The sequence below is a fragment of the Uloborus diversus genome, chromosome 6, assembly GCF_026930045.1.
Source record: "Uloborus diversus isolate 005 chromosome 6, Udiv.v.3.1, whole genome shotgun sequence".
Lineage (NCBI taxonomy): Eukaryota > Metazoa > Arthropoda > Arachnida > Araneae > Uloboridae > Uloborus > Uloborus diversus.
Window position 1 is genome coordinate 85,052,026 of NC_072736.1, and position 24,552 is coordinate 85,076,577.

The window sequence follows — 24,552 nt, forward strand, 5'->3', positions numbered from 1 at the left end:
CATGGACACCATGCCTTTAGTAGTATTGAAAACTTATGTTACCAATTTCCTACATCCATTGGTATACCTTGGTAAGTTGTAGGAAACAAATTGTCCTTTAATTACATTGGATTGTGTACTTACTATTTTCTTACGTACTAGTGGTACCCGCACGGCTGTGCCCGTAGTAGAAAATTAAAAGGTCTTTTGGTTCGCCTATGTATTTACAAATAATGTATGGTGACTTTCTCGCCAATTGGTTTGTACCCATGTTACGGTTCCACGTTATGATAACTTGATAATTTACTTGTCCGTCTTATGATATTTTTGCTCGGAAAAATGTTCTTAAAACTGGAATAGAAAACGAACAAAATCGAATTTTCGAAAAATCGCACCCCCATGCTACAAACTGGCTTTGTGCCGAATTTCATGAAAATGGGCCGAACGGTCTAGGTGCTATGCGCGTCAAAGACATCCAGACAGACAGAGATCCAGATATACAGACAGACTTTCAGCTTTTTTATTAGTAAAGATTTCGTAGTGATAATAATTATTCAGTTCATACTTACCAAAGTTCATATGTAGAATACTTATATAAGTTAATTCATTTTCTTTTACTTTATTTTTTACATTAGCGTACAAAAATACAAATACAAATTTTCTACTAAAAACTTTTTATTTTATCCTAAGTACGCATGTACTTTGAAGAAAGAAATGTAGAATAAAAATGTGATTAATATATTGGTACTTAATGTAACCATCATATTGAATCAATTTTATCCATCAGTTATTTGAATTTAAAGTGAGTAATGTGAATTCTAAGGAAAGGATGTCAGATGGCCACTACTGACTCATGCTTGTGGCCACTACTGAAAATTTCAGATTTCGGAGTGGCCACTATTGGATCAAATTTGAAGTTTGGGAAAAAATGGATAAAAAATTGAAAAAATTTGAATTCTAGCATGTTTAGAAAATGAAACGATTCAGGAATAGTTGGGCTATAATACGTTCATTGAGCTAAAAAATTGGAATTAATATTGTAGACCCACAGTTTAAAGGAGACATAAAATATGCTTAACTGTGGCCACTACTAGTGCATTACCTTACTTAAAGTTTTCTCTGAAGGGATTCTTGAAACAACGTTAATAAACGTATTACTGAGACCACTATAAATAGCTGGAAAAACAGTATTTTTCATAGTATGCTTCCTAAGTTTTAGATCCTTTATTTGCTGTTCCAAAGCTATCTGTCTCACTCGAAAAAATCCCCTAGTGGTCTCAAAGAGATTAGACGTTCTTTTTGTTTCTGCTACATGTCTATGCATAGATCATGATGTTTTACACAAGTTAGCTTGAAACTTTCGTATATAAAGAAGAGCGGGCAGTTTTACAAAATAGAGCTGTGCAGATTCTGAACGAAAGCTTTCCAAAAACGGGTATGTTACAAAAATGTATTCCTTTTCATGTTGTAAGCTATACGGTCTGAAATCCTGCTAGTAAAACTCGTTAACGCTATTGGGGTTAATACTATTGGGATATTTTGGGCAATAAATTTTAATATTTTATCTCTTTATTAGGATCAACGCATGTTTGTCGTTGTTGTTCTTATTCTTAGAAGGCAGCTGTGATAAAGTTACTACATTCTGTTTCACATAGCATATCAGATTTCTATGATACTTTTGGGTACAGAAAGCTTTTATCAGAGATAAATTCCTTTATGAAGGTCCTCTAAAGGTAAAATTTTTGCATTTGTGTGTTAAGACGGAGATACGATGAAAACCCTCAACAGTCAAACTCAATCAATGAGTTGAGTTTAGTCTAAGTATCACAAATACTTTAGTCACATTGTCTGCTTGTTTCTCAAATCAACAATTGTAACAAGCAGATCTGAACTCCGAAGCTTCCGATTTTTAAGGTCGTGTACAGTAAGTACTGCCCTCTTGATTAATAAGGTTTCATTTTAAAGTGTAAACTTCTCCACAAATTGAGGCGCAAAGAGAATACGCCTTTTGTTTCATCGTCGCGCATAAACTTTTATCAGCATTTGTCTTCCTAAATCAGCAAGTGCAAAGCAGGAAATTTTTCGAATTATTAGGTTTCATATAATTTTGGGTGAAAGCCATGCAAAAAAAAAAAGATGATACTTTTCCACAATGGGGTTGTTTCCAAAATTTTAAAAGTATTTTCTTCTGAAAGAGCATGCTTAAAAACATAGGATCTGGCCATTTTTTAAATATTTTTTTTAAGTTTAATATTTTTAAAAAATTACTTAAGTCGGCGCGCTTTCAATGTTTATGCTTCTGCCCGATGACATCACACATGATGAAATGCCATTCTGTGTTGCCATTCACTGAGCAAAATATTTAATTACCTTTTTTACTCACATGTGTTGGCAACGATATCGTTGATAGCAAGCGTAGAGCGCAATTTTAATTCACTTTTTAACCGACTTCAAAAAGGAGGCGGTTATCAGTTCATACCGTATGTATGTTTTTTTTTTTGTTTGTCCACTCATAGCGTCTCACCTAGTGAACCGATTTTGATGATTCTTTTTTTAATGGATAGGGGATGGCTCAACTTAGGTCCCATTACTTTGTTTGACCATATTTGTTCCTCAGAAAAAAAGTTATGGGCAAAAAACCATAAATTTCATGCAATTTCCCTATTAAATGATTAAATATTGTAACGAAGTTCGCGCTCACTATCCGTGGATAACGGTGGCTCAGTGGTAGAATTCTCGCCTCCCACACGAGCGACCCGGGTTCAAGTCCCGACTAGGACAAAGTGAATTTTACTAAAATTTCGTTTCTACTGTTTCCCGTACTGTTTTCTCGAATGTTCTATTAATTTTTGTATCTTTCCAAGTCTGGAAAGTTCCAGCACTTTCTCAAGTTGTATATAAGGAGATGTAACGTTCATTCGTGGTTCTGAATAAAGATCTCGAGTTGAGACTAACGAGTATTCGTTTCATTTGGCTTTCACATTGTCTTCGCTATCTTCATCTACGCGACAATATGAAACTCATTGTTATAAAAGTTTGGTGCCATATTACATTAATAGTAATTGTAATGATAATTTTGAATAAAGGCTTTTCTAAAGCAATACAGTGATATAGAGCCGAACTTCTTACTAGGTAACTTCTTACTTTTACTGAAATATCTACATTTACACTAAAAAGAATGAAAAAAAAATTTTGAAAAAAAAATAGAACCGACTTCAAAATTGCTCTAAAAAGTGAAAAATAATTTTATTCTTTAAACACCATCGATAATGCTTTTAAACATAATTTTTGAAGTTGGCGCAAAAACGATAGATAAAATCATTCACAGTCATAACTCAACTACAACTATAAATTTAACCAGGCCCAGTTTCTTCACTATCACATAAATTATGCATTGATGACAACATATTTGAATAACGATATAAATGTTTCGTCCGTAACTTTGGATGCTTTTCTGAAAAAAATATGAACAAAGCATGGTTACACTGGATTTTACGTTTTGTTTTTGCGCCAACTTCAAAAATTATGTTTAAAAGCATTATCGATGGTGTTTAAAGAATAAAATTATTTTTCACTTTTTAGAGCAATTTTGAAGTCGGTTCTATTTTTTTTTTCAAAATTTTTTTTGATTATCATAACATGGAATTGGGGTGCAAAGATGCGGCAAAGTGCATTATTTGTGACGTCATCAAGACCACGCCTTGTTTGAAGAATCGGACATTTTAAGATACGTCACAGGGCGCGAATGGGCAGCCTTCCGCCGAAGATCCCTTGTTTTCGCTAGGAACATTTTGAGCGCGCTGATATTTTTATTTTTTAGAAATTCAATAATCCTTTTGAACTAACTATGGAGACCGGATTCGTTAAAGCACGATCTAAATAATCTTCCTCATGTAACATCAATCATGATATTCGAATATTTCCGAGAGGATGAGAGGTTAAATGTTCCAGAAACGCGAGGAGTTAAATGCGAGGAGATAAGCATTTTATGTTTCGTCTTCGAAGTCGAATGCGTGACCTTCGGCTTCTCCCCTATCGGAAGAGGGCATGACGTCACTTCCTATGCCATTTGACGTCACAAGAGCTTGAACTTTAAAAATTAATTAAAAAAAACTACTTATCGTATCGCAAAAATTTTTTCACCTATGATATTCATACATGTTACTCTATCATATAAAAATAAAATTGAAAAATCGAAAACTTCCCTATAGGCAGGCCCTATTAATGACCAGAATGATTTGAATACTACAATTTTTCAATTACCCTTTTTTTTTTCAAAATAATATTTAAAACATTCAGACAGTTTCTGTGAACAAATTTTCGTATTATTGTTATTAAGGTTACAGTATGTAAACCAGACATGAAAATACTAATATTTGGTTAGTTGCCCAACTGATGCTCTTAACTTAGTACATAGCTGTTTTGAGCACTTTTATTATACTTGGCCTGTTTGTCACGGAGTAATCTGAGGCTTGGTTTTGCGAACATTTCAGCAACTAGATCACTTAGAAACTCCCGGGTTTCACTAAATGATTTGCTTAATCTTAAGACTTTCTTCGTTTGTGGTGTCATTTTCTTGGAATTTTCGAAAACTGCAGGAATGCTTAAATTGTCCTTTCTGACCCAGAAAGATTATTTTGTCCTTTTGAGTGCGTTATGAAAAGTGCTTAGTATTTTTAAAAACATTCTGTTATTTTTATCATTAGTGACTACTTAATTCAGAACTTTTATTCTTTATGAAAATTATAAGGCGCTTTTAAAGCACCAAACTAAAGCTGGGGTGTAGAGAAAAGTATTGACATATGAAGCATGCTGCAAGACTAGAAATAGGCATACATTTTTTTTTTTCAAACTAGAAAAATTAAATTAATAACATGAATATTTAACTACTCAAATTATAAGTGAAGCATTGAAATAAAGTTTTGGATTATGGTGTAGGAGGAGATATATATATGAACCAGAAAGAAATAGTTTATGTCCTGATAATCCTAAAATACTTATGGTTTAGTATTACAATTTAAAAGTACTCGATTTTAATTGTTCATAATGTTATGTGAACGTCAGTTATGAGGATTACTTTCAACATTTCATTCAGTTTTACGCAAATTCTGCATCGTTTGTCTTTATATTGCAGCATACTTTCATGATACATTTTATACGTATGTTGCAGAAAATTACATTCATTTATTTTTTTTTAAAAAATGTTCATCTTTGTTTTTTACTCAACAATCCTTAAAAATGTAAAAATTACTAAAAAGTGCTCACAAAACATTTTTTCCGCCTAATAATTGGCAAAAGTTGGCTGATTATGGCCGATTACCGATTACTGCCGATTAATCGGCTCATCTTTAACAGATATGTTGACTTTTTAGTTTTGCTGATATTCTTTGTTATTTTTACTTCTTTAATTATTTAGGGGATAAATATTTTGTCTTTGCAGTAGTTACTTCTTTTTCACCATGTACAGACTAACTTTGTCGTCCATTTTCTACATTTGCCTAAGCCTGATTTGTATTTCTTCAGCAACTGAATGGCAACACCAAGAATCTGGTAAGACAATTTTACTCTTAATTAAAACTCATCTTCAAGAATAACATTGGTTTGATCTTTTGTTTCCAGATAACCCTCATTTACTTGGCACTTACCGGGAAATCATGCGGTAGTGAAACGATGAAAAAAAAAAAAAAAAAAGGCAATCGAAAGAGCATGGCAAAACACGTTTTTAGACGAATAAATTATTTGTCATTATCTCCCCGCTATCGAAATATGACGTCTTACAGTCAGTCCAGCCGAAATTTTAAGAAAAATCATCAAATGTAGCGAGTTTTGCTGAGAATTGGAAGATATCTTCACACGTTTCTTTCTAGTATAACTATGCTTAGTACTAGGAAAATATGCTTAGTACTAGGATAATTCAGGAGATATTCAACTAGAAATGTAGTGAAAATTCGTTCAATTAATTTTTGTTAGAAACAGAAAAAAAATTGAAATGAATCTGTACCTCGGAGTTAAAGGGTACCTACAATGTCCTTTTTTTTTTTTTTTTTTTTTTAAATCGAGTTTTAAGCATCATATTTTTGAACTATTTACTCTATTCAGAGATAGAAATATAAAGAAACTATTTTGATATGCAAATTATCATTTTATAAGCTCAGAAATAACTCAGTAATACAAATCAACACATTCGTGTATTTGTGCCCTTTACCTCCCAAGGTACATACATATAAACTTTGCCAGTGGTTGGAATTATTTTCAGACTCTTTACGAACATAAATGCTTAAATTTTATAGTCGCAAAATCATCTGCGACTTCTTAAAAGTTCATATCTTCGTTAAAAATGTCTAAATCATGACATAATTTGTTAAGGTATTTCATAAAAAGCATATTGTTTTTGCATTTGAATTCCTTCTTTCATTATACTTCTTTTTGTGCAACTAATTTATGAGGAAATACTGACTAAAAACTGGTTTGAAGCTTAATTTATACTTTAAGTTCGCAATTAATTTTCTTTTATTCGTGAATAGGTACGTAGACTTTCAATTAATATTTAATTGAATTCGACGTAAAAAAATTTCGATTCTGATCAATTTTGAAATTTAAACTATCAATATCGTTTAAAGTGTTTATTTTGACAGTGCTTTAATATTGGATAATTTTTAGGAGACTTTAATGAAGATGCATTTCCTGTGATGTCAAGTACTTGGCAAAAAAGCTTAGACAAAAGAAACAGTAAGCATGCTTCTTATCATACTTAAAAACTTTGAATGTCAATAAAAAGTGAATTCAAAACGAGCTGATGTGTGCATCACATGAATTCCTTTTACTCCAATTTAATGTCATTTCCCCATTACTGGCAATTTTAATGTGATTCAATAGTTTACTCTCCAAATATCACCAACAGTGGCCAAATTGAAATCAGATTTAAAAAAAAAAAGATCGCCAAATTTGTCACCAAGTTGGCGACAAAAATTGGAGACCAAAAGACTGGCGATATATCGCCAAGTGTCCGCCAAATTATAAACACCACTTGAGTTTATATCGAAATTAACAATGATTTCCCCCCAAAAAAGGAAAAAGAGCCCTTTAAAAGCATCCGAATGCAATCAAAACGGGAGGTGCACAACTAGGCTCCACTAGGAGTCTACGTACCAAATTTCAACTTTCTAGGACATACCGTTCTTGAGTTATGCGACATACATACGCACATCCGCACATACGTATATACAGGAGTCATGAGAAAACTCGTCGTAATTGACTCGGGGATCGTCAAAATGGATATTTCACGTTTCCATACGTTCTTAGGCACTTATCGATGAGGGGTCGATTCGAAAAAAAAAAAAAAAACTCAGCATTCTTTCGGGGGTGAGCAAAATGGAAATTAAGGTCGATTTTTTAGTGAAAATTTTTTCGCAAATACAATACTTCCTTTTTTGTAAAAGGAAGTAAAAAGAAAATAGGACTCTTCTTTTTAATGCAGTCGATCTCGCTTATAACGAGCACCATGGGGCCCCGTTATTTGCTCGTTATAACCCAGTGCTCGTAAAAGACGAGTTCTTGCCAAAAAATCATAAAAACACAAACGTATTTACTTTATTTTTTAATTTATTATTTTTTATTACTTGGTTGTTTTGCTTCGCTGTCTTTTCTAGTGTTACTTCATTCGAGGAATACTCGAGTCCCGTAAAACATTGTCTTTTGCACCCCCGGCTGGGAAAAAAATGAAATTTTCCCGCGTATCAAAAGCCATTGAGTATGTTGAGGGTTGTTCCGCTTTAAATTTTTCTTATTTGTCGTTATCATCGTCGCTTTCATAATTTTTTTTCACTTCACTAGCTTGAAATTGAGCTACAATATCCCGGAAAGCATATCTCAGAATTGATAACATCGGGGCCGACATACTAACACAATTTTCAAATGCTTCTCTACTCCTCAAATGGAAAGAAAGGGCATCACTTGTTCTCAGGATTTATAACTCATTACAAAGTTTCCATTTACTTCAGAGTCTTAAGAAAATTTTTCCAAGAACGCTTTAAAAACTGAGCTGGAAGTCAATAAAAAATTTTAAATCTCAAAGAGCTCGCTTTAAGCTGGGTTTTCTCGTATAAAGCGAGTTTTGCTCCCATAGACTTAAAACTGTACTGACCGAACCATTCTGATTTTCTCGCTAAATCCGGGTTCTCATTCAATCAAGACGGTTTTTTTTTTTTTTTTTTTTTTTTTTTTTGTCACTGGGATGTAAACAAATGTGGAATTTAGCATTCAAGTAGTTTCCATGCAAAGTATAAACTAAGAAATCTTTAAAAACTTCAGATAAAGAGAGAACGTCATGAAGTAAGTCACAAAAGATAAGAAGAAAATAATTAACAATGATGATCTTTTGGAAACAATTTTCAATTTTTCACACAATCTCCAGCAACGTTAATGCACGCATTCCATCTTTTAATCAGAGTCCCGATTCCAACTGCAAAGAATTCTTTGAGTTGCTTCCTTATTCAGGGGTGCCCACCCTCCCTAAGAGCAAGGGAGCACCCTCCTAAAAACCGCTAAACCCCCTAAAAGCAAGAGCCCTCCTCCCTCCCAAAAAAAGAAAAAATGCGCCTCCAAACACCCCCTCTCTGAACGCCCAACTATCTAGGTGGTTTCCCCTGCCTTATTAGGATTTCTGAACTGTTTTCTGAGCTCAAAGTCATTTATTTTTTAATGGAGAAATTTTTTTTAAGGCAATATTTTAGTTATGAAATTTAATTTTAATTACATACAATGAAAACCAAATGTAGTGATTTCTTTTCAGTGAAGGATCCACGATAAAAATAAGTTTTGCTCTTTTTTCTACATTCCATTTAGGCATGTGTTTAATATATATATTTTTTCAATTTATGTTCCTGTTTTATAATGTTGGTTTGCCGTTTCATTAAATTATTTATTGGATATAAATTATTCAGCTTAACTACATCCATTTTCTGTCAAATTTAATTATTACAAAACGAAAGTTGTTCCCTCTTCTTTATATTTGTGCAAAGCTTAGTCTAAATCATATACCGATTATTTTTCAGCTTGGTGGACGAAGAAATCTATTCGGGACGAAGACATATCAGAAGGTTAGTAGAATTAATACATCTTTTGCTGCAGACAGGCAAAATTACAGTGAAAAAAATAAATGTTTAAAATAGGTTAACTTGAAAGTCCTGAAAAACTACTATGTAATATAAAGCATTTTTTTAACAAGAAGCAAAAATCATTGGTGAAATTTATGTCGAATCAGAACATTTTTTTAAAGCTTCGCAATGTGCGGTCTGCTGCTTTTAGTTTAGTTTTATCACTGGGGGTGGTGTCATTAAGTAAATTAAGTAAGGATTGTCGATAAATGATGCCACGCTTCGAGAGGGGAGGGTGTTTGTGAAGTTGTGACAGTTTGTGACAAGGATGAGAGAAGGAGTCTTAACAAAATGAGTGGCATCTTGCATTTTTGAAGGAGAATATGCTTATGAGAAACAGCGTGGCACGTGACAAGGGAAGGAGACAGGGTAAGGTGAAGTGTGGAACTTTTTGGCAAAAGGGGGGAAGGGATCAAAATTGGTCAAAAAGTGTGACATCATTTATCAGAAGCCCCCTAATCATTTATATTGAAGTACATTATGTATTTTTTACTTTACTCAGTTATAGTGGCGCTAACTGTGATCATAACTAAAGGAGGTAGACCGCACATTGCGACGTCATCAAATTTTGGGACAAATGGTATGTAGGCTTTCATTGAGTGTGTACAAGCGTAAATTTAGCATTGAAAAAAAATAAATAAAAAGAAAGAAAGAGTGAAATTTGAAACTACAGAAAAGATTGTTCATGCTTTGTTTCCCATGCGTCGCTTTACGCCAAATGCTTTTTAAGGCAACAATTAATTCGATTTTCTCAATTTTATGAGAGATGTGTTTGTTGTTAATATGAGAAGTTATGCCAGCAGAGTATGAAAATAAAGCATTTAGGATTTGCAATTATTTAAAACGTAATAGTTCATTAGTTTAAAAGCAATATTTTTTTTTGTGACGCTTTTCAGTTTTCATTAGCTGATTTTCCAGAATTTTCTGTTATTTTTCTATGAGGAAAAAAGACAATTAGTTGCAAACTCAATAAAATCATACTGATAGTGTATTTATTTAAAAAATGGAACAGAAATTTCGTTACGGAAAGTATGAAGCCAAAATGCAAGTCTTTATTTAAGCATTTAATTTAGAAAATTTTCCTTGCTCTGTTGAAAATAAAATTACAAAAAGGAAAAAAAGTAAAACGTTTCTTGAAGTTTTAAAAATGGAAGATTAAAAAAACAAAAACAAAAACAAAAAAATCTTTTCATCAAATCAGAAATAGGTAATGTTGAAATTTCGTAAATTAATAGTATGGAAGGAAACATTATGCAAATTTCAACAGAAAGTATATTTTCCGAGCCTTTAAAAGTTTTTATCTTTTAATAGAAGCTTTTCTTCAGCATCCATTTATTTTTTTAAACTTAGTAAATATCTTTCATCTAAAAAATCATGTGCCTTTTAATTACTTGTTATATATTGAAGAATAATGTAGCTTAGTATGAAAATAATTTCAAGTTAATCCCTCTGCGCTAACGCACGTTCGTTATTTCTCTCTTAATTAAAAATATGCAGCACAATTTCAAGAGTAATGCAAATTGTCGTCAGAAATAAAATAAGAGTTAAAGACTTATGAGTGATGGACAAATCTGTCGCTTTTACTTGTATTATTTATCAGTTGCTTAAGAGCAAGTTCGCCATTTAATGGGGTCAGGGGGAGGGTCAATTGAACCCTTAGTTTTGAAAAAAATAACGTTCTTACAAATGAGTGTGGATTTTGTTGCTTTCTGATAAAATTTGCATTCTCCACAAGAAAAAATCGGAATGACGGGCCTGCTTCAGAGTTTAGTTTCTAACAAAAGAAGTGTGGTGTAGCCTTATACTGCCGTGGAAAGGAAAAGTGCAGTAATTACACATTTTTCATTTTTCTGCATTTTTGTCATCTATTCTACGTATTCTTTATTGTACAAGGCTGCTCATTTGGTTTCAGCTGAAAATGAAGCAATAAAAAAGCGTCTAATTCCAAATGTTCTTATTATTCGTATGGAACTAATTTCTGCAGATACTGCGCTTTACCTTCCCACAGCAGTATAATCTTTGAATTTTCTATCACACAAATTGATTGATATGGGCTGAATGTGCAAAAGTTCACATTTCAAAGTCTTTCATCTCCCGTAACTTTCCATGTGAGTTAAACTCCACTTGTAATTTTAAAATTAATTTATTAAATTTCTACTGAGTGAAAAGGAAATGGAATTTCACATCTCATGCTTAGTGCTGCCATCTTGTGCTAGTATTTCTAAAACTTTTAGAGTGACGAATAAGTTTCTCTGAAGAATAATAGAAATATGACAGAAAAAAAGTTGGTTTTGGTGAAAAATGAACTTTAAAAATCGCAGAAGTAATATGCAATTTTAAAACTTCCTTACAAGAGAGTAAATGCAGAAAACATTTTATTCAATTGCATGTTAAGAATTTGTTTAATGGTCACATACCATTTGTTTGAAAACATAAGATAAAATTTATTTTTAGAATACATTAAAATTAAAACACATCGCATAAGTACACTCCTCCCCCCCCCCCCCGATAAGAAAAAAAAATTTCTCTCTCAGGAAAAATATTTCTTTAAAGTTATCCTGATTGTTCAAACTTCAATCCAGTTAACAATTTATTTTTAATTATATTTAAAATAATTGTCCATTAATTTTGGATATCTTTGCAATACTGCCATGGGAAGGTAAACGGCAGTATATGCAGAAATGAGGTTTCGAGATATTTGAAGAAATGTGTGGCGAACTCAATATTAACAATAGGGAAATGCTAGAATTAGACGTATTTTTCGAACCTTTTTGTTAGCAAAAAACAAATAAGCAAGCTTTACAATAAGCTAACGTACAACAGATAATTAAAATGCAAAAAAAAATAAAATAAAATAAAAAAAAAGAATGCAGTTACTGCTCTTTACCTGCCCACCACAAAGTACAATAGGTGTCTTTTTCCCATTTTGTGCCAACGGAAGGAATAATACTACTAAAGTATCAGTATGGCAGATAAAATAAAAAATTTTGAATCAAAGTTACCTCGAATGACTGTACTCAAATTCCACGGTACAGTAGAGTCCCGAAAACTTGGCCCTCGGTAACCGGGAGGAATGAAGAAAATTCTGTTACACTCTAGCAGGACGAAAAAAAAGAAAAGAAAAAAACATTGAGAAAAAATACAAGTTCTGATAGAAAGATATCCGACCTTTGGTCCAAGGAAAAAAAAAAAGGCAAATATGGAGCGTTGGAAACTGAATCCTGCTGAAAGTATTCCCTTAGGACTCTCCGCACTTCTCCCAACGGTGCTGAATTGTTGAAAATATTCATAGAAGGTCCGTTTCGGAAAAGAGGTTATGTCGATTGTCGTTGCTACCCTAATGTCCTATCTTCTGAAATCTAGCACCTTTCAATCAACCCCTGCGTTTGCAGAATAGCAGGAAGTCGCAGGGGGCTATATCAGGAGAGTAAGGAGCTTGTTGAATCTCATGGGTCTAGGTTCTTGAAGAAAAGTCTAAATCAAATGCGAGAAATATGCTAACTAACTGAAAGCCGTTTGCATCTTTAGATTACACTTGGGTGTTGCCCAGTTTCTGGTAAAACTTGACGCAGTGGTGCTACGCCAGTCATTACGTCATTTTCCTTGAAAATAAAAAGAATCCGACTAGGAGCTCTATGCACTACGTCAGTCAACTTCTGTTTGCCAGCGACTGACACTATTGACGCAGACGGAGAAAAAATTCATGCATGAGTTCAGATGTTCAAAGTTAGCTTATGCAAAAGCACTTGTTGCATATTTATCGGATTTTCACAAAAAATAAGGTCTGATACTTTTCTAAAAGCCCTCGTATTTTGCGTGCACATCCCCGATAAAACGGCATTTTCATAAACTCGGTCACTTTTCAATCCACTTACACAGAGTTTTTGGGACTGTACTCTATTACATTAAGCATTATTAATTGTTTTTTTGAAATTGCTTACAGGCTGTTTGGTGAGATGTCTCGTGCAGCTTACAGACTGTTTGCAGCAAGGTGAAAACAGAGCGCTTTACTTCCATTGTAACGACCATCATATTTCTTGTGTAACGGGGTGCTTGAAAGAATATAGGAAAGGCTTAGCCATCAAAAATGCTGACATCCCTTCAAGAAAATAATCTTTGACTTTAATGTAATGAAAAGATGTTTTTTAAGGGCCATTGAATTCCATATTCCTTCTGTAATAATGAACTAAATCAATATTAAATACATTTTGAAGTTTAATGCGTCATTTATAGTGTCTATTTGGCTGTTTTTTTTCATTTTTAAAAAAATGGTACATATGCCAGTGAATTACTACCTACATGATGTGAAAAAACGTTGTAATTCGGGTAAAACCAGCTAAACCACGTATAGTGGGTACGGGTGACTCTGAACTGTAGTGTAGTTCAGTGTTATTATACAATATTAACACTTTATTATGATTGCTAGATACTGTGTGTACGGTACTGTACTTTATGGCACGCTTGGTAGTGGCGTCTTGATCGGTAAGGCATCAGACTCATAACTGGAGGGCTCAGGTTCAATCCCAGCCGATCGAATATCCTCCGAGTTCGTTAATGGTGATTGGGGCACGCTAAATATTTCGTGGTCACAAAGTGAATCAATACCTCTAGGGGTCCGCTGAACAGGGGATTGCTCGACTTCTGGTCTGGATCTAAAAATCAACAGAGCTTCTTCCAATCAGTAAAAGCAAAAATAGTGGTAGATGTGGAGGACCCGGGGGTGTAATATCATATGTCTCGCTCTCCTGCAAATCATAAAATTTGTGCATTTGCTAATACACTGCACAGTATTGTGTTGAGTAAGACTTGTTTCTTTAATGCACTATTTTTTCATTACTTTATGGCTGAAAAAATAATAAATATCTAGGGATTGGTTTAAATGGCAACAGCTAACTTCTTATCAATTCGGAACTCCAGCGCTCGAATACGCTACCTTGCGGGGATTTACAAAACTGCAAACGAAACTAAAACATTGCCACGTTGCGTTCCACGTGTGTCTGTTGACGTAAACACAGGCAGTTTGTTCTGAGTATTTATTAACGCAATCGATGTGTCTTAGTTTGCTTTCAGCTACAGAAATTAATTCGTCCCTTAGCTTCTCAAAATAATGTTAGTTTTCATTATTTCCTTAATAATTGGTGAAAGCGAAAATTCTGGATTAACAAACTTGGATAACGTTATACAAGGTAAATTTTTTTATTGTTTTGTATGAATTTGTAAGAATATGGGTTTTTTTTTAAATCTTAAATTAATTAAACTTACCATATTTTACAGCAGCATTTAGTTGGAATGGACAGTAAGCAAAATATTTTCTTGAATATATTATCGTAGAAAAAAATGAAAAATGTTTAACCGAGAAAGAATTTACTTTATTCCTTTTATTCTCAGCTGAAAGGTTTCGCCAAATTTGTTTAGGGTTATAGTTTTGGTATTGTGCGAGCAAAGTTGCCTTGGCGATATTTCGCGTTTTTAGTTAAACCATTTTTAATTTTTATCATGAGTGGAATAAAATGGTAGTAAGATTACAGAATTCGATAAGTGAAAAGAAATAATGGTCAATCAACTGAAAAGAAAACTACCACCATATATCCGTGAAAATTTTGTTGGTGATTTGCATAACATGACACAATTCAATCGTAACTCAGAAATTAGAAAAATCGAAACAGAAAATTTTTAAATTAACCGATTTGGGAATTCGAGAGAAATAACTCAGCTACAAATGGAAAACAATAAGCGCTAGCCAAGCAAGGCAAAAAAGTATCATCTTCTTTCGATAACAATTTGTAATGTCATATTGAATTTTCTAGCATTAATTGTTGTTCTTGTCAGGCCACAATTATTATTTAGTTTTATCAAGAATTGATAAATATCGAATTCAACATCGTGGAAATAGCTGCTTAGAACTACGAACTACGTAGTTTGCATTAATCTTTGACGTTTAGTAATGCTTCTTGAATTCTCATTTCTTTCTAAGTGGGCCAGAATATCCACAAGACTTTGAAAATTAATTTAAAAAGAATAAAGTGAAAAAATCATACGTACGAACAAAAATCACAACACTTTTTGCATTTTCTTCGTTACAATGTGCGTTTGTTTTAGTTTTTAAGTCCGCCATTAGACAGTGACTTCAGTGCCCCCTATAGTTCGTTGGAGTTGCGAATGAGATCTTTCACGTGAATTAATTTCTGCAGCCGATAATTTTATTCGTATTTATCCAATGGATTGTGACTTAAATTGGAATAAAAAAGGAACTATCGATCGGAATTTTTTCGAAATGGTCTATAAAATTCCCAGTGCCAAAAATAACAAACGGTGAAAGTTTCAGCCAAATCTGCCGGGTAGTTTTTGAGTTCATGGATGACATACAGACAAACATTCATTTTTATATATATAGATAGAGTAGGGTGGTTCGAAAAAATCGATTTTTTTATTTAGGAAAAGCGTTATCTCCCAAAAGTTGTAGTTTGGTATCATCAATTGGGGAAAAATAACAAAAAATTCCAAGTTGACATCTTCAGTTCGCGCATTAGGCTGAAAGTTTGAAAAAATATATTAAAAATTGGTTTTTGGAAAAAAAAATACTTTGAAGCTGAAAGTTTGAAAAGATATGTTAAAAATTGGTTCTTGGAATTTTTTTTTTTTTTTGTATTTTTTCGTAAACGCAACAACCATAAACTGTCAGTGTATAGCGTAGTTTGAACCTAAAATATTTTATTCACAACTCCAATGAACTATAGGGGGCGCTGCAGCCACTGTCTAATGGCGGATGAAAGAGGTAAAACAAACAAATACCGTAACTTATAACTTGCTTTGACGGTTAGTGAATTACAGAAATTTTTCATTGTGTTTGTGGGAAGCTTTCTTTTTTAATCTTCTGAAATTACATTACACCATAAACTATCTGAAGCCTGTAATTTACCCCAAAGAAAACACGTGGAATGGAAAGTTTTACCTTTTTCTTTAGTATTGTTAATCACCGCAAGGTAGCGTATTCGAGCTCTGGAGTTGCGAATAGCTTTTACATAATATAATTCGTTTGCGCATACTAATTGGAGCTAAAATATCCTACTCAATCTTAGGCATATGCTCGAACTAAAGATCTTATGTAAAAGCTAGAAAATATTTTTAGGTTCAAACTACGCTATGTACTGACAATTTATAGCTGTTGCATTATGAAAAAACGTAAAAAACTAATTTTATTACTTTTTTTAAAAATTCAATTGTTTGCATATTTTTTCAGACTTTCAGCCTCATGCGCGAACTAAAGATGTCAACTTAGATTTTTTTAAATTGTTTTTCCCCAATTGAGGATGCCAAACTATTTGAGCGGTAACGCGATTCTGAATCAAAGAAATCGATTTTTTCGAACCACCGTAATATACAGTACCTGAGAAAAGTATTGCAAGTCTAACTTTTTTTCAGTCATGAGACCCCTCCAATTTTTTTTTTCAATTCATTCGAAACTGTTTTTACGTCGAAATGTTAAATTAGTTTAGTGACAAGAAATCATTATGCTATTAAACACAAGTAATTATTGAATTTCATGAAAAATATAATAGTGATAAAAAAGTTTCAGGTTACCAGATATTAGAATCCATTTCGGCTCCCTTCAAGAAAAGATAAATAAAAATACAATTTAAAGTTACTCTGAGCAAGAAAATAGTAAGTTCAACAGAATTGAAGAACATAATAGTTTTGGGCCACTTTTCGTTTGGTTTCCGTAGTCGTTCTTGCCAAAATTTGCTAAGGGTTTTCTTACTTTTCTTCTCCATATTTCCACTGAAAAATGAGTTCAACTTTAAAAATACTTGTTTTGGTAACTTGTCTTGAAATAATTACAGACTTCACAAACTTGCCATACTTTTGGCAAGTAGTTTATCATAAATAGTTGATGTGTTACTTTTATTTACTTACTTTTGCTACAACGACTCTAAAATAATGACCTCCTTCTTTTTCTTTTGCAAACATTGTTATACATGTAGCTCAGTTGGAAAATGTATTGAAAACTTCAAGGCAGAATAAAAAATTTCTCACCAAACATGACTGATATTAGTTTAAAAAAAAAAATAACAACGTCAAATTGCAGTTTTTTAACCGTAAAATTTAAGAAAAAAAAAATAATAATTAAGATTTCTTTTTTCCATGCTTAGTTAATTTATAGACTATTAGATTTTTTTTAAAATAGTGATTTTTCTCTGTGGTGTGTTTCAAACAATTTATCAGTGATTTAAAGGTCAGAAAAAAATAACGCATTTCTTAAGTTAAAAAAAAAAAAACACACACACACACACACACAAGCAATAAAGAGGAATAAAATTATCTATAACCAGACCAGTTATTTTAAAACTTAACTTTGAATTATTACAACCTATTTTCATGGTCAGAAAAATTAAGTTAAAAAAAAAAAGTAACGAATAAACCCGCGAATTACTTCAGAAATAAATTTTTAGTTTCTTCGTCGCTATTCTCCTTTGAAGTATTTCAACTAAAGCGGGGAAAGAAATCGCAAAAGTCAGTACGAAAAGTCTCTATCGGATATTTCGGGGCTCTCGACTGTAGACATACCAATTGCAGCACTTTACACAGACACACAATTCTTTGAACACACAAGAAGCTACACTACTTTTAACTTAACCTCAAAAGTAAACATTGAAGCTGTTCTTTATCGTTCGAAAATTTCTTTTGCTTACCTTAGAAACAAGTTAAGAGTCGAGTTAAAGGAAGAAAAGTGAAAAAGAAGAAACAATTTTAGCCATCTTGTGTTCGATCAATTCTGTAATTGAAATATCGGATTTAGAAAAGTAAAAGAAAAACGAGAAACGTTTTTGAAGAATATGAATATTTTAGAACTGGTGTTTTGAAATAATTTAGATGCCTGAAAAAATTTAGCCTTCATACTTTCTACTAGATGATTAAACACTTTTTTTTTTTTGCGGATGACAAAGCGATGACTTGTTAATGGTTTCCAATTTCATTCCAAAATTAGCAAGATTACGTTTTAAATTTCTTGGCAAAACTTTATATACATTTTTTAAATTAAGGGTTTGATAGTATATGAGAGTAATGATCAGAGTTAAGTTTTAGTGTAAAACAGTAACTAAGAGAAACAATTTAAAATATAAATACGTGAAATTAAATGTGCTCAAAAGAAGAGAACAAAGAATAATTAAACATTTTCTTTAAGAATTCATATTATTGCAAACATTTTGTTAATGAGACTGATTTCGCTTCTTTATTAATTTTGAAATAATGAGTAAGTTGGTTCAATGTTTTATTTTCAGTAGTCGGAATTGCTATTAAATATACACTGGTGTGGACAAAATTAAGACATAGAAAACTTTTTCCCAAATATCTTTGAGAAATACTAGATAAAAATTTATGAAATTTGGTATGGATATAACTTATAGTATGATAATAATGTGTGCAAAGCAAAAAACTAAAGTGCCATTCATTGGCAAGAGTTGTTGCCAAAAGTCCAGTGTGGACTGAATTTCATGTTGGAAGATGGCAATGAAAGTGAGGCTTGTTGGTGTGTGGCCGCCTTTAGTATGGTGTATGGTCATCTCTGACAGATAGACAGCATGTACAACGAGTATACATGCTGTTAATAAGAGATCTAAGGAGTGCTTGTGGAAGATCCTCCCACTCTCACATCAGAGCAGTTTTTAATCTCGGAATGGTTCTGGATGGGAGTTGGCGTATCACAATATCCCTACCACGAGCATCGCTAGCGTGTTCGAAAGGGTTAAGGTCAGGATATTCGGCTGGCCAATTCATTCGACGAATATCTTTGCTTTCCAGATACTCCTCAACCTGGATAGCCCTATGTGGTCGGGCAATGTTGTCCATAAAAACGAACTCAGGGCCAACAGCACTTCTGAAAAGACGCACATTAGAGTTGCAGGATCTCTTGCCTGTACCTCTGGGCTTTCCTGGAACCAGTGTCAAACATTTGGAATAGTATGCGGGTATCTTGCATGGTTCCTGACCAAATCATCACTCCTCCACCAACATAATGGTCTCTTTCCATATGTTACTGGGATGATATCGAGTCTCAGGTTAACTCCATCTGAGCATTCGCTGAGAATCAGGTTGTAGACTGAATCTGGACTCATCTGTGACATTAGCCCATTGGAGCTGTATCCAGTGTTAGCGCTGTCTGCACCATTGTACACGTTCTCTTTTGCGGGAGTAAGTGAGTGGGATGCAAATGGTGGGTTTCCTGACATACAACCCTCTTTCACCGAGCCTCCTGGCAACTGTCTTCCTAGAAACGAATGTTCCTTTGGCAGCAGCGAGGTCCCTAGACAGTCGAGTCGCTGTAGACGTCCTCTGGTGCTTGTAGGTAAGTATCAAATGCTGGTCTTTATTGGACGTTGTTGCTCTCGGACGACCTTGTCCGTGTCTTCTGGACATTGTCCCGTTGTTTTTAAACTGACTCCACAAATTCTAACCAACGCTTGGAGTTGCACTGAATTCCCTAGCAACCTGAGCTTGGCTCTGTTCTGCTTCAATTCTAAGTACAATTTTCAACCTCATACCTTCGTCTAATCGTAATGTTCACTCATTTAACCTAAAAAAAAACAACAAAATTATTGAAGAAACACATTACAAATCGCTACTGTGTTGCAGAGTGGAATGAGCTAAGCAGCTGGCTGCAGACCTTTAAACCTCTTTCTGCCTTAGCAACGCCCATAAGAATACGTTAACTCATCTCAGCGACACCAGCAACATAGTGCCATTATATGGCAACCAACTGTGCAGGTTTTATGTGGTATTTTCCGAAAAATGTGTGAAAATGCCTTCCATCTCTTAATTTTGTCCATCAGTGTAGTAGAGGTATTACTACGAGTTTATCTTTTCAATTAGTTCTTTTCTATGGAATAAACTGTATCTGCGTGGTTTACGCTCCAGTGCTGCTGGATTTGTTTTACGAGTATTCTTTTAAATGTTAAAAATTATGGAAAAGCGATGTGGAACATTAAGTATACGGCACTTAGACAAGGGAACGTTCTGAAAGGACATTTTGAAATATGCTTAAACGAAATATGAAGTTCCCTGCTATGTTAACTATCACTGAATAAGAACAGGATAATCAAAAGCATTTTTTTGAACTCTTGCTCTAAAAGGCCACATTCAGTACCACATTAAATAACGTCTGTACCACATTAAAAGAAATGTAAATGTCTTTTCCGCTCATTTCTAATTTTAACTAGTTCAAACAAAAATAATTTTTTAACTTACGTTATTATTTTCCATAGTGTAAGTTGAAATAGCCTCTAATTGAAACTATTTTGCTTTAAGGAGTACGAAAAATAAGTTTTATTATGTAATAAAATCAAGATCGCACACGTTCAATTTCTTTCTAGAACTTAAAGGAGAATTTCTTCGCTTCCCCAATTTCAGCTTTTGCAAAATGTTAGAAAATGCATGTAAAAATCAACTAATGCTTTAGAATGTCTGGTAAAGTCTTCCAATATGAAGAACTTATGTAATTGTTTTATACATGCATTCGACATCTGCGGAGAAAGTCGGAATTAGTGGCGTAAAAGTTGATGCTTTGTGTTATGACTAGAAGCAGTAGTCTGAGCTGCAGTTGCGGAGGTTATAAGTGTTTGCTTTTTTACAGTTCCTAATTTTTATTTTTGTACTGTACTACAGTAATTTGATTACACCGCTCTTATGCACTGAAGATTATAACTTCGTAAGTTACCTGTATATTTTCTTTTGTGTTAACAATAAGTATGCTCGGTAAATTTTTCAGTATTTATTCGCTTTCACGTATGTTGTTGTTGTTACCGTGTTTAATGAAGTGCAGAGTGCTAAAAGTTTACTGTCCGTTCTCGAAAGCAAAGACTACCACTCAGGACCGATTCCATTTCAAAAAGGGCTGATGGGTTGAAGATTGACACTTTCCGCTCGCTATCTCTGTCTTGTTCGACGCTACATTGGAAGAACTGCTGAACATGTTACTTTGCTCCTTTTACTTTCGGGTTTCCCTCCCCATTTTGATAAAATCAGAGCAGATCCGACGCATGTGCCAATCGGCGCTAAGTCTCGGCTAAGGAAAACAAACAGTAGATGCCTCCAAAAATCTTGATAACAAGATCTGCTAATTCTGGAGCCCGATGGCTGTAGAGGATTTAAATTGGTTATGCTCCGGTTGAAGGAGGGAGCGAATAATGGCCTGACAGCTAAAAACATGATCCGGGGTTAGTTGTGAATGATGACAGTGCTTAGTTGGTAATATCTTCATGTCCTTGAAATGTCCAGTACGTAACCTAGTTATTGTAGAAGAGAGGTTTCTTGGGCAGTGAAGGTCGGGGATTGTCGTCTTGCTTTCAAGTATAACTAACGCATGTGACTAAGAATGAAAATCAGGCTGGAGTAACGCGCAATATGGGGTTGGGCGCAGTATCGAGCAAAATAAGCAAAATGAGGTGGAGCAAGTTCCTTTTCCTTCAGAAAAGGAAGAATGGAGAAGTGAAAGTGAAGATAAAAATGGTGCTGTATTTCTTCATTGCACTAAGACCTTTTCAAATGACCGGGGGGGGGGGGTGAAAAGTCGGTTTAGTGTCGAAAATGCATCAAATAGGCTGTATATAGACTCGCTGGTAATCGAAATAAAGAAAATGATTCGCTTGAAGTGAATATAGTTGCTTTATGAAATACCAACACTGCTTTTCGAAATGTATTTTTGAGGTACCCCATAAGAGGGGAAATCCCATGTAAACAAACCTTTTTCAGATTCTTTTCAAAAATGGAAATTCATAGATAAAATGTTCAATTTTCGAGCTTTTTAACTAATGCGATTCTAATAGACGAATCTTAAATTTTGTTAGTCGCTTAGTTTCATTATTTTTCCTTAATAGTATCAGTCGCAGGTGACAAAAAAGAGGTACCCCATATCCGGTGCTTTTAATCGAAGTAACTTCATGAGAAGATGAGGACTTTGACTGAGCCACTAATCGCAACTATAATACACTCACTGGCTAATAAATTAGAAACCAAAAATCAATATTTTATTATACCACCAGTAAATTACAAATGACTGAGCTGGCGGTGTATTTCACGTATTTTTGCTTTAGCCCTAGCTAATGGGCGGTAATTTACTGAATATACCTTGCCTCGCGTTCAATTTTCGAGTTGAACCGAACCATTGCTTCGGTCACTCGTCTGGTCTGCTAATTCTATATTAGCTACCAGTTTGTTTCGCACTCTTGACTTCCTTAAGAGGTTTTCCATCTCCAGCTCAGTCACTTTCCTATGCCGGGCTGATGAGTGCTAATAAGCACGAAACTGCAGTCCTCGGCTGGAAATGACTGAGCTGGCTGTGTATTTCAAGCATGAAATGTATTCAATATCATTGATCCTCATCTATGCCCATAATCGATAATGATGACAGGACTAAGAAAAAAGACATATTAAGATCTTTATCGCGAGTAACTTGTAATCTTTCACCTTTAGTTAAATAAAACAGTTTGGGAAACTTTTTCATACATAAATGTTTCTAATAATTTAGCACACAAATACATCTTAGAAAGGAACAAGAATAAATTTTTAGGCCCAATGGCTCAAAGTTTTAGACACGTATGTAGGATTCATTTTCTTTTAGTATGGAGTATTTATATGAAAATTTAAAGTGAATTTCGTGATGGTAACATTATTCTACTTCTGAAATACATTTACACTAAAAAGAATAAAATAACATAATTAAAAAAAAATACCAAGCACTTTTCATAATGCACTCAAAAGGATAAAATAACTTTTCTCTGTCAGAAAGGACAGCTGCGGTATTCCTGTAGTTTTCAATTATTCCAAGAAAGTGACACCACAAGCGAAGAAAAGTGCTGCTTAAGTCATTTAAGATCAAACTTTCCCGTTAAAAAAATATGCATGTTTCAACACTCAAATTTATGATTGAAAGCTAAATAATAAGAAATTCTCTACATGACTTGAGCCGCACTTTTCATCGTTTGTGGTGTCATTTTCTTGGAATAATTGAAAACTACAGGAATACTGAAAGTGTAATTTCTGACCCAGAAAAGTTATTTTATCCTTTTGCATGCATTATGAAAAGTGCTTAGTATTTTTTTAAAAAAAATTCTGTTATGTAATCATAATTCGCTATCAATTACATTATGGGTTAAATAAAGATTTTCTCTGTCACTTTCAAACCACATGAAAACTTATTTTGCACTTTACTTCGTTACCCTTTCAATGGATATTTGATCAATGAGTCTCGCCAACCCTTTCAAAAAAAAAAAAAAAGTTTTTTTTTTTAATATTAAAAAAAAAAGGTTAAAGACCACTGACCTAGAGCAAAAGAATGAAATCTACAGTCTCCTAAAATGCCTTTAAGAATACTTGGAATTTCACTATCCATTAATTCTCTTACGCAATGATACAAACGCACTGTTTCAAAAATTTTAGCTTTCTTATTAAATGAAGTTGTTTTGACAGCACGGCTTTTAAACGCACCCTTAATCTTCTACCACATCCTTTTTACTTTTAGCTAGCTTATCTCCTGATATACTTTCAAATCAGCAGTGTTAGGTGATTTCTGAAAGTTATTCTGCTGTTTAGTTATTTCAGGCTCAAGTAATTTTAGACACAGCTCTTGGAACTTTCCTCGTATTGGACGTTGTTTGATTTATGTAAGCTGGTGTAGTGTCTACCCACATCAGGTTCTGCTGAGACGCTTAATACTTCAGACGACTTCAGAACTGATCACACATTGAGATTTTCTATTATAGGGGACTGTGGAGCAAAGTGAAATGGTTAAGATGACAGAGTTTTTTCATAATGAACAAATCCAAAATTAAATTTGAAACTTACAGTACGTAGAGAAGGAACGTTCTATTTTATAATAAAACTTGCGTTGAAACAGTACTTTTAATTTTTGGCAGTACATTTGAGTCTTAAAAAAAAAAAAAAAGTGGAAAATTTTCATTTTTTTAATATGGCAAAGTGAAAAATAAAACATTTTTCTAATGAAATATTTTCTATTTGATTATAAAACATATTTTTGATCAAAAGAAGCAGTAAATTAAAGGTTGAATGAATAATTGAAAATATAATGAAACAATAAATTAATAATTAAATGAATAAATCAATTAACATAATGAAAAATAAACGAGGGAGTAAAAGAATGGATAAAAAATAAGTGAATGAACGAATAAAAAAGTGAGCTATTAAATGATTGAATGTAAATGAATTAATTAATAAATGAAAACATGAGTGATTTATGTTAAATGATTGAGTGAGTAAATGAAACAAACTATTTCACTCTGCCCCATCCACTTTGCCCCGTATGTACTTTACGAATTGTACAATTTATTTAAAATAAAAATAAGCTTAATATTAACTAATTTAATACTGTATTGAATATTAGAAGGTCTCAATTAATATCTAAAAT

At 33.4% G+C, this 24,552-nt stretch overlaps 1 protein-coding gene across 1 annotated transcript; it reads left to right on the forward strand.

Annotated features, from left to right (window-relative positions):
- The first annotated feature begins 1,367 nt into the window (after window positions 1-1,367).
- Window positions 1,368-13,325, forward strand: LOC129225162 (uncharacterized). Its single transcript, XM_054859726.1, has 5 exons — window positions 1,368-1,414; window positions 5,420-5,529; window positions 6,640-6,708; window positions 9,033-9,077; window positions 13,078-13,325. The coding sequence occupies exons 2-5, from the start codon at window positions 5,439-5,441 to the stop codon at window positions 13,245-13,247; spliced, it is 375 nt and encodes a 124-aa protein (XP_054715701.1). The 5' UTR covers window positions 1,368-1,414; window positions 5,420-5,438; the 3' UTR covers window positions 13,248-13,325.
- Window positions 13,326-24,552: the final 11,227 nt, after the last annotated feature.

Excerpts from the sequence above, each read along its gene's own strand:
- LOC129225162 (XM_054859726.1), top strand. The coding sequence starts at position 5,439 with ATGTACAGACTAACTTTGTCGTCCATTTTCTACATTTGCCTAAGCCTG. Across the intron at positions 6,709-9,032 it reads AAGCTTAGACAAAAGAAACA|CTTGGTGGACGAAGAAATCT; the intron begins GTAAGCATGCTT and ends ATTATTTTTCAG. Across the intron at positions 9,078-13,077 it reads GGACGAAGACATATCAGAAG|GCTGTTTGGTGAGATGTCTC; the intron begins GTTAGTAGAATT and ends AATTGCTTACAG.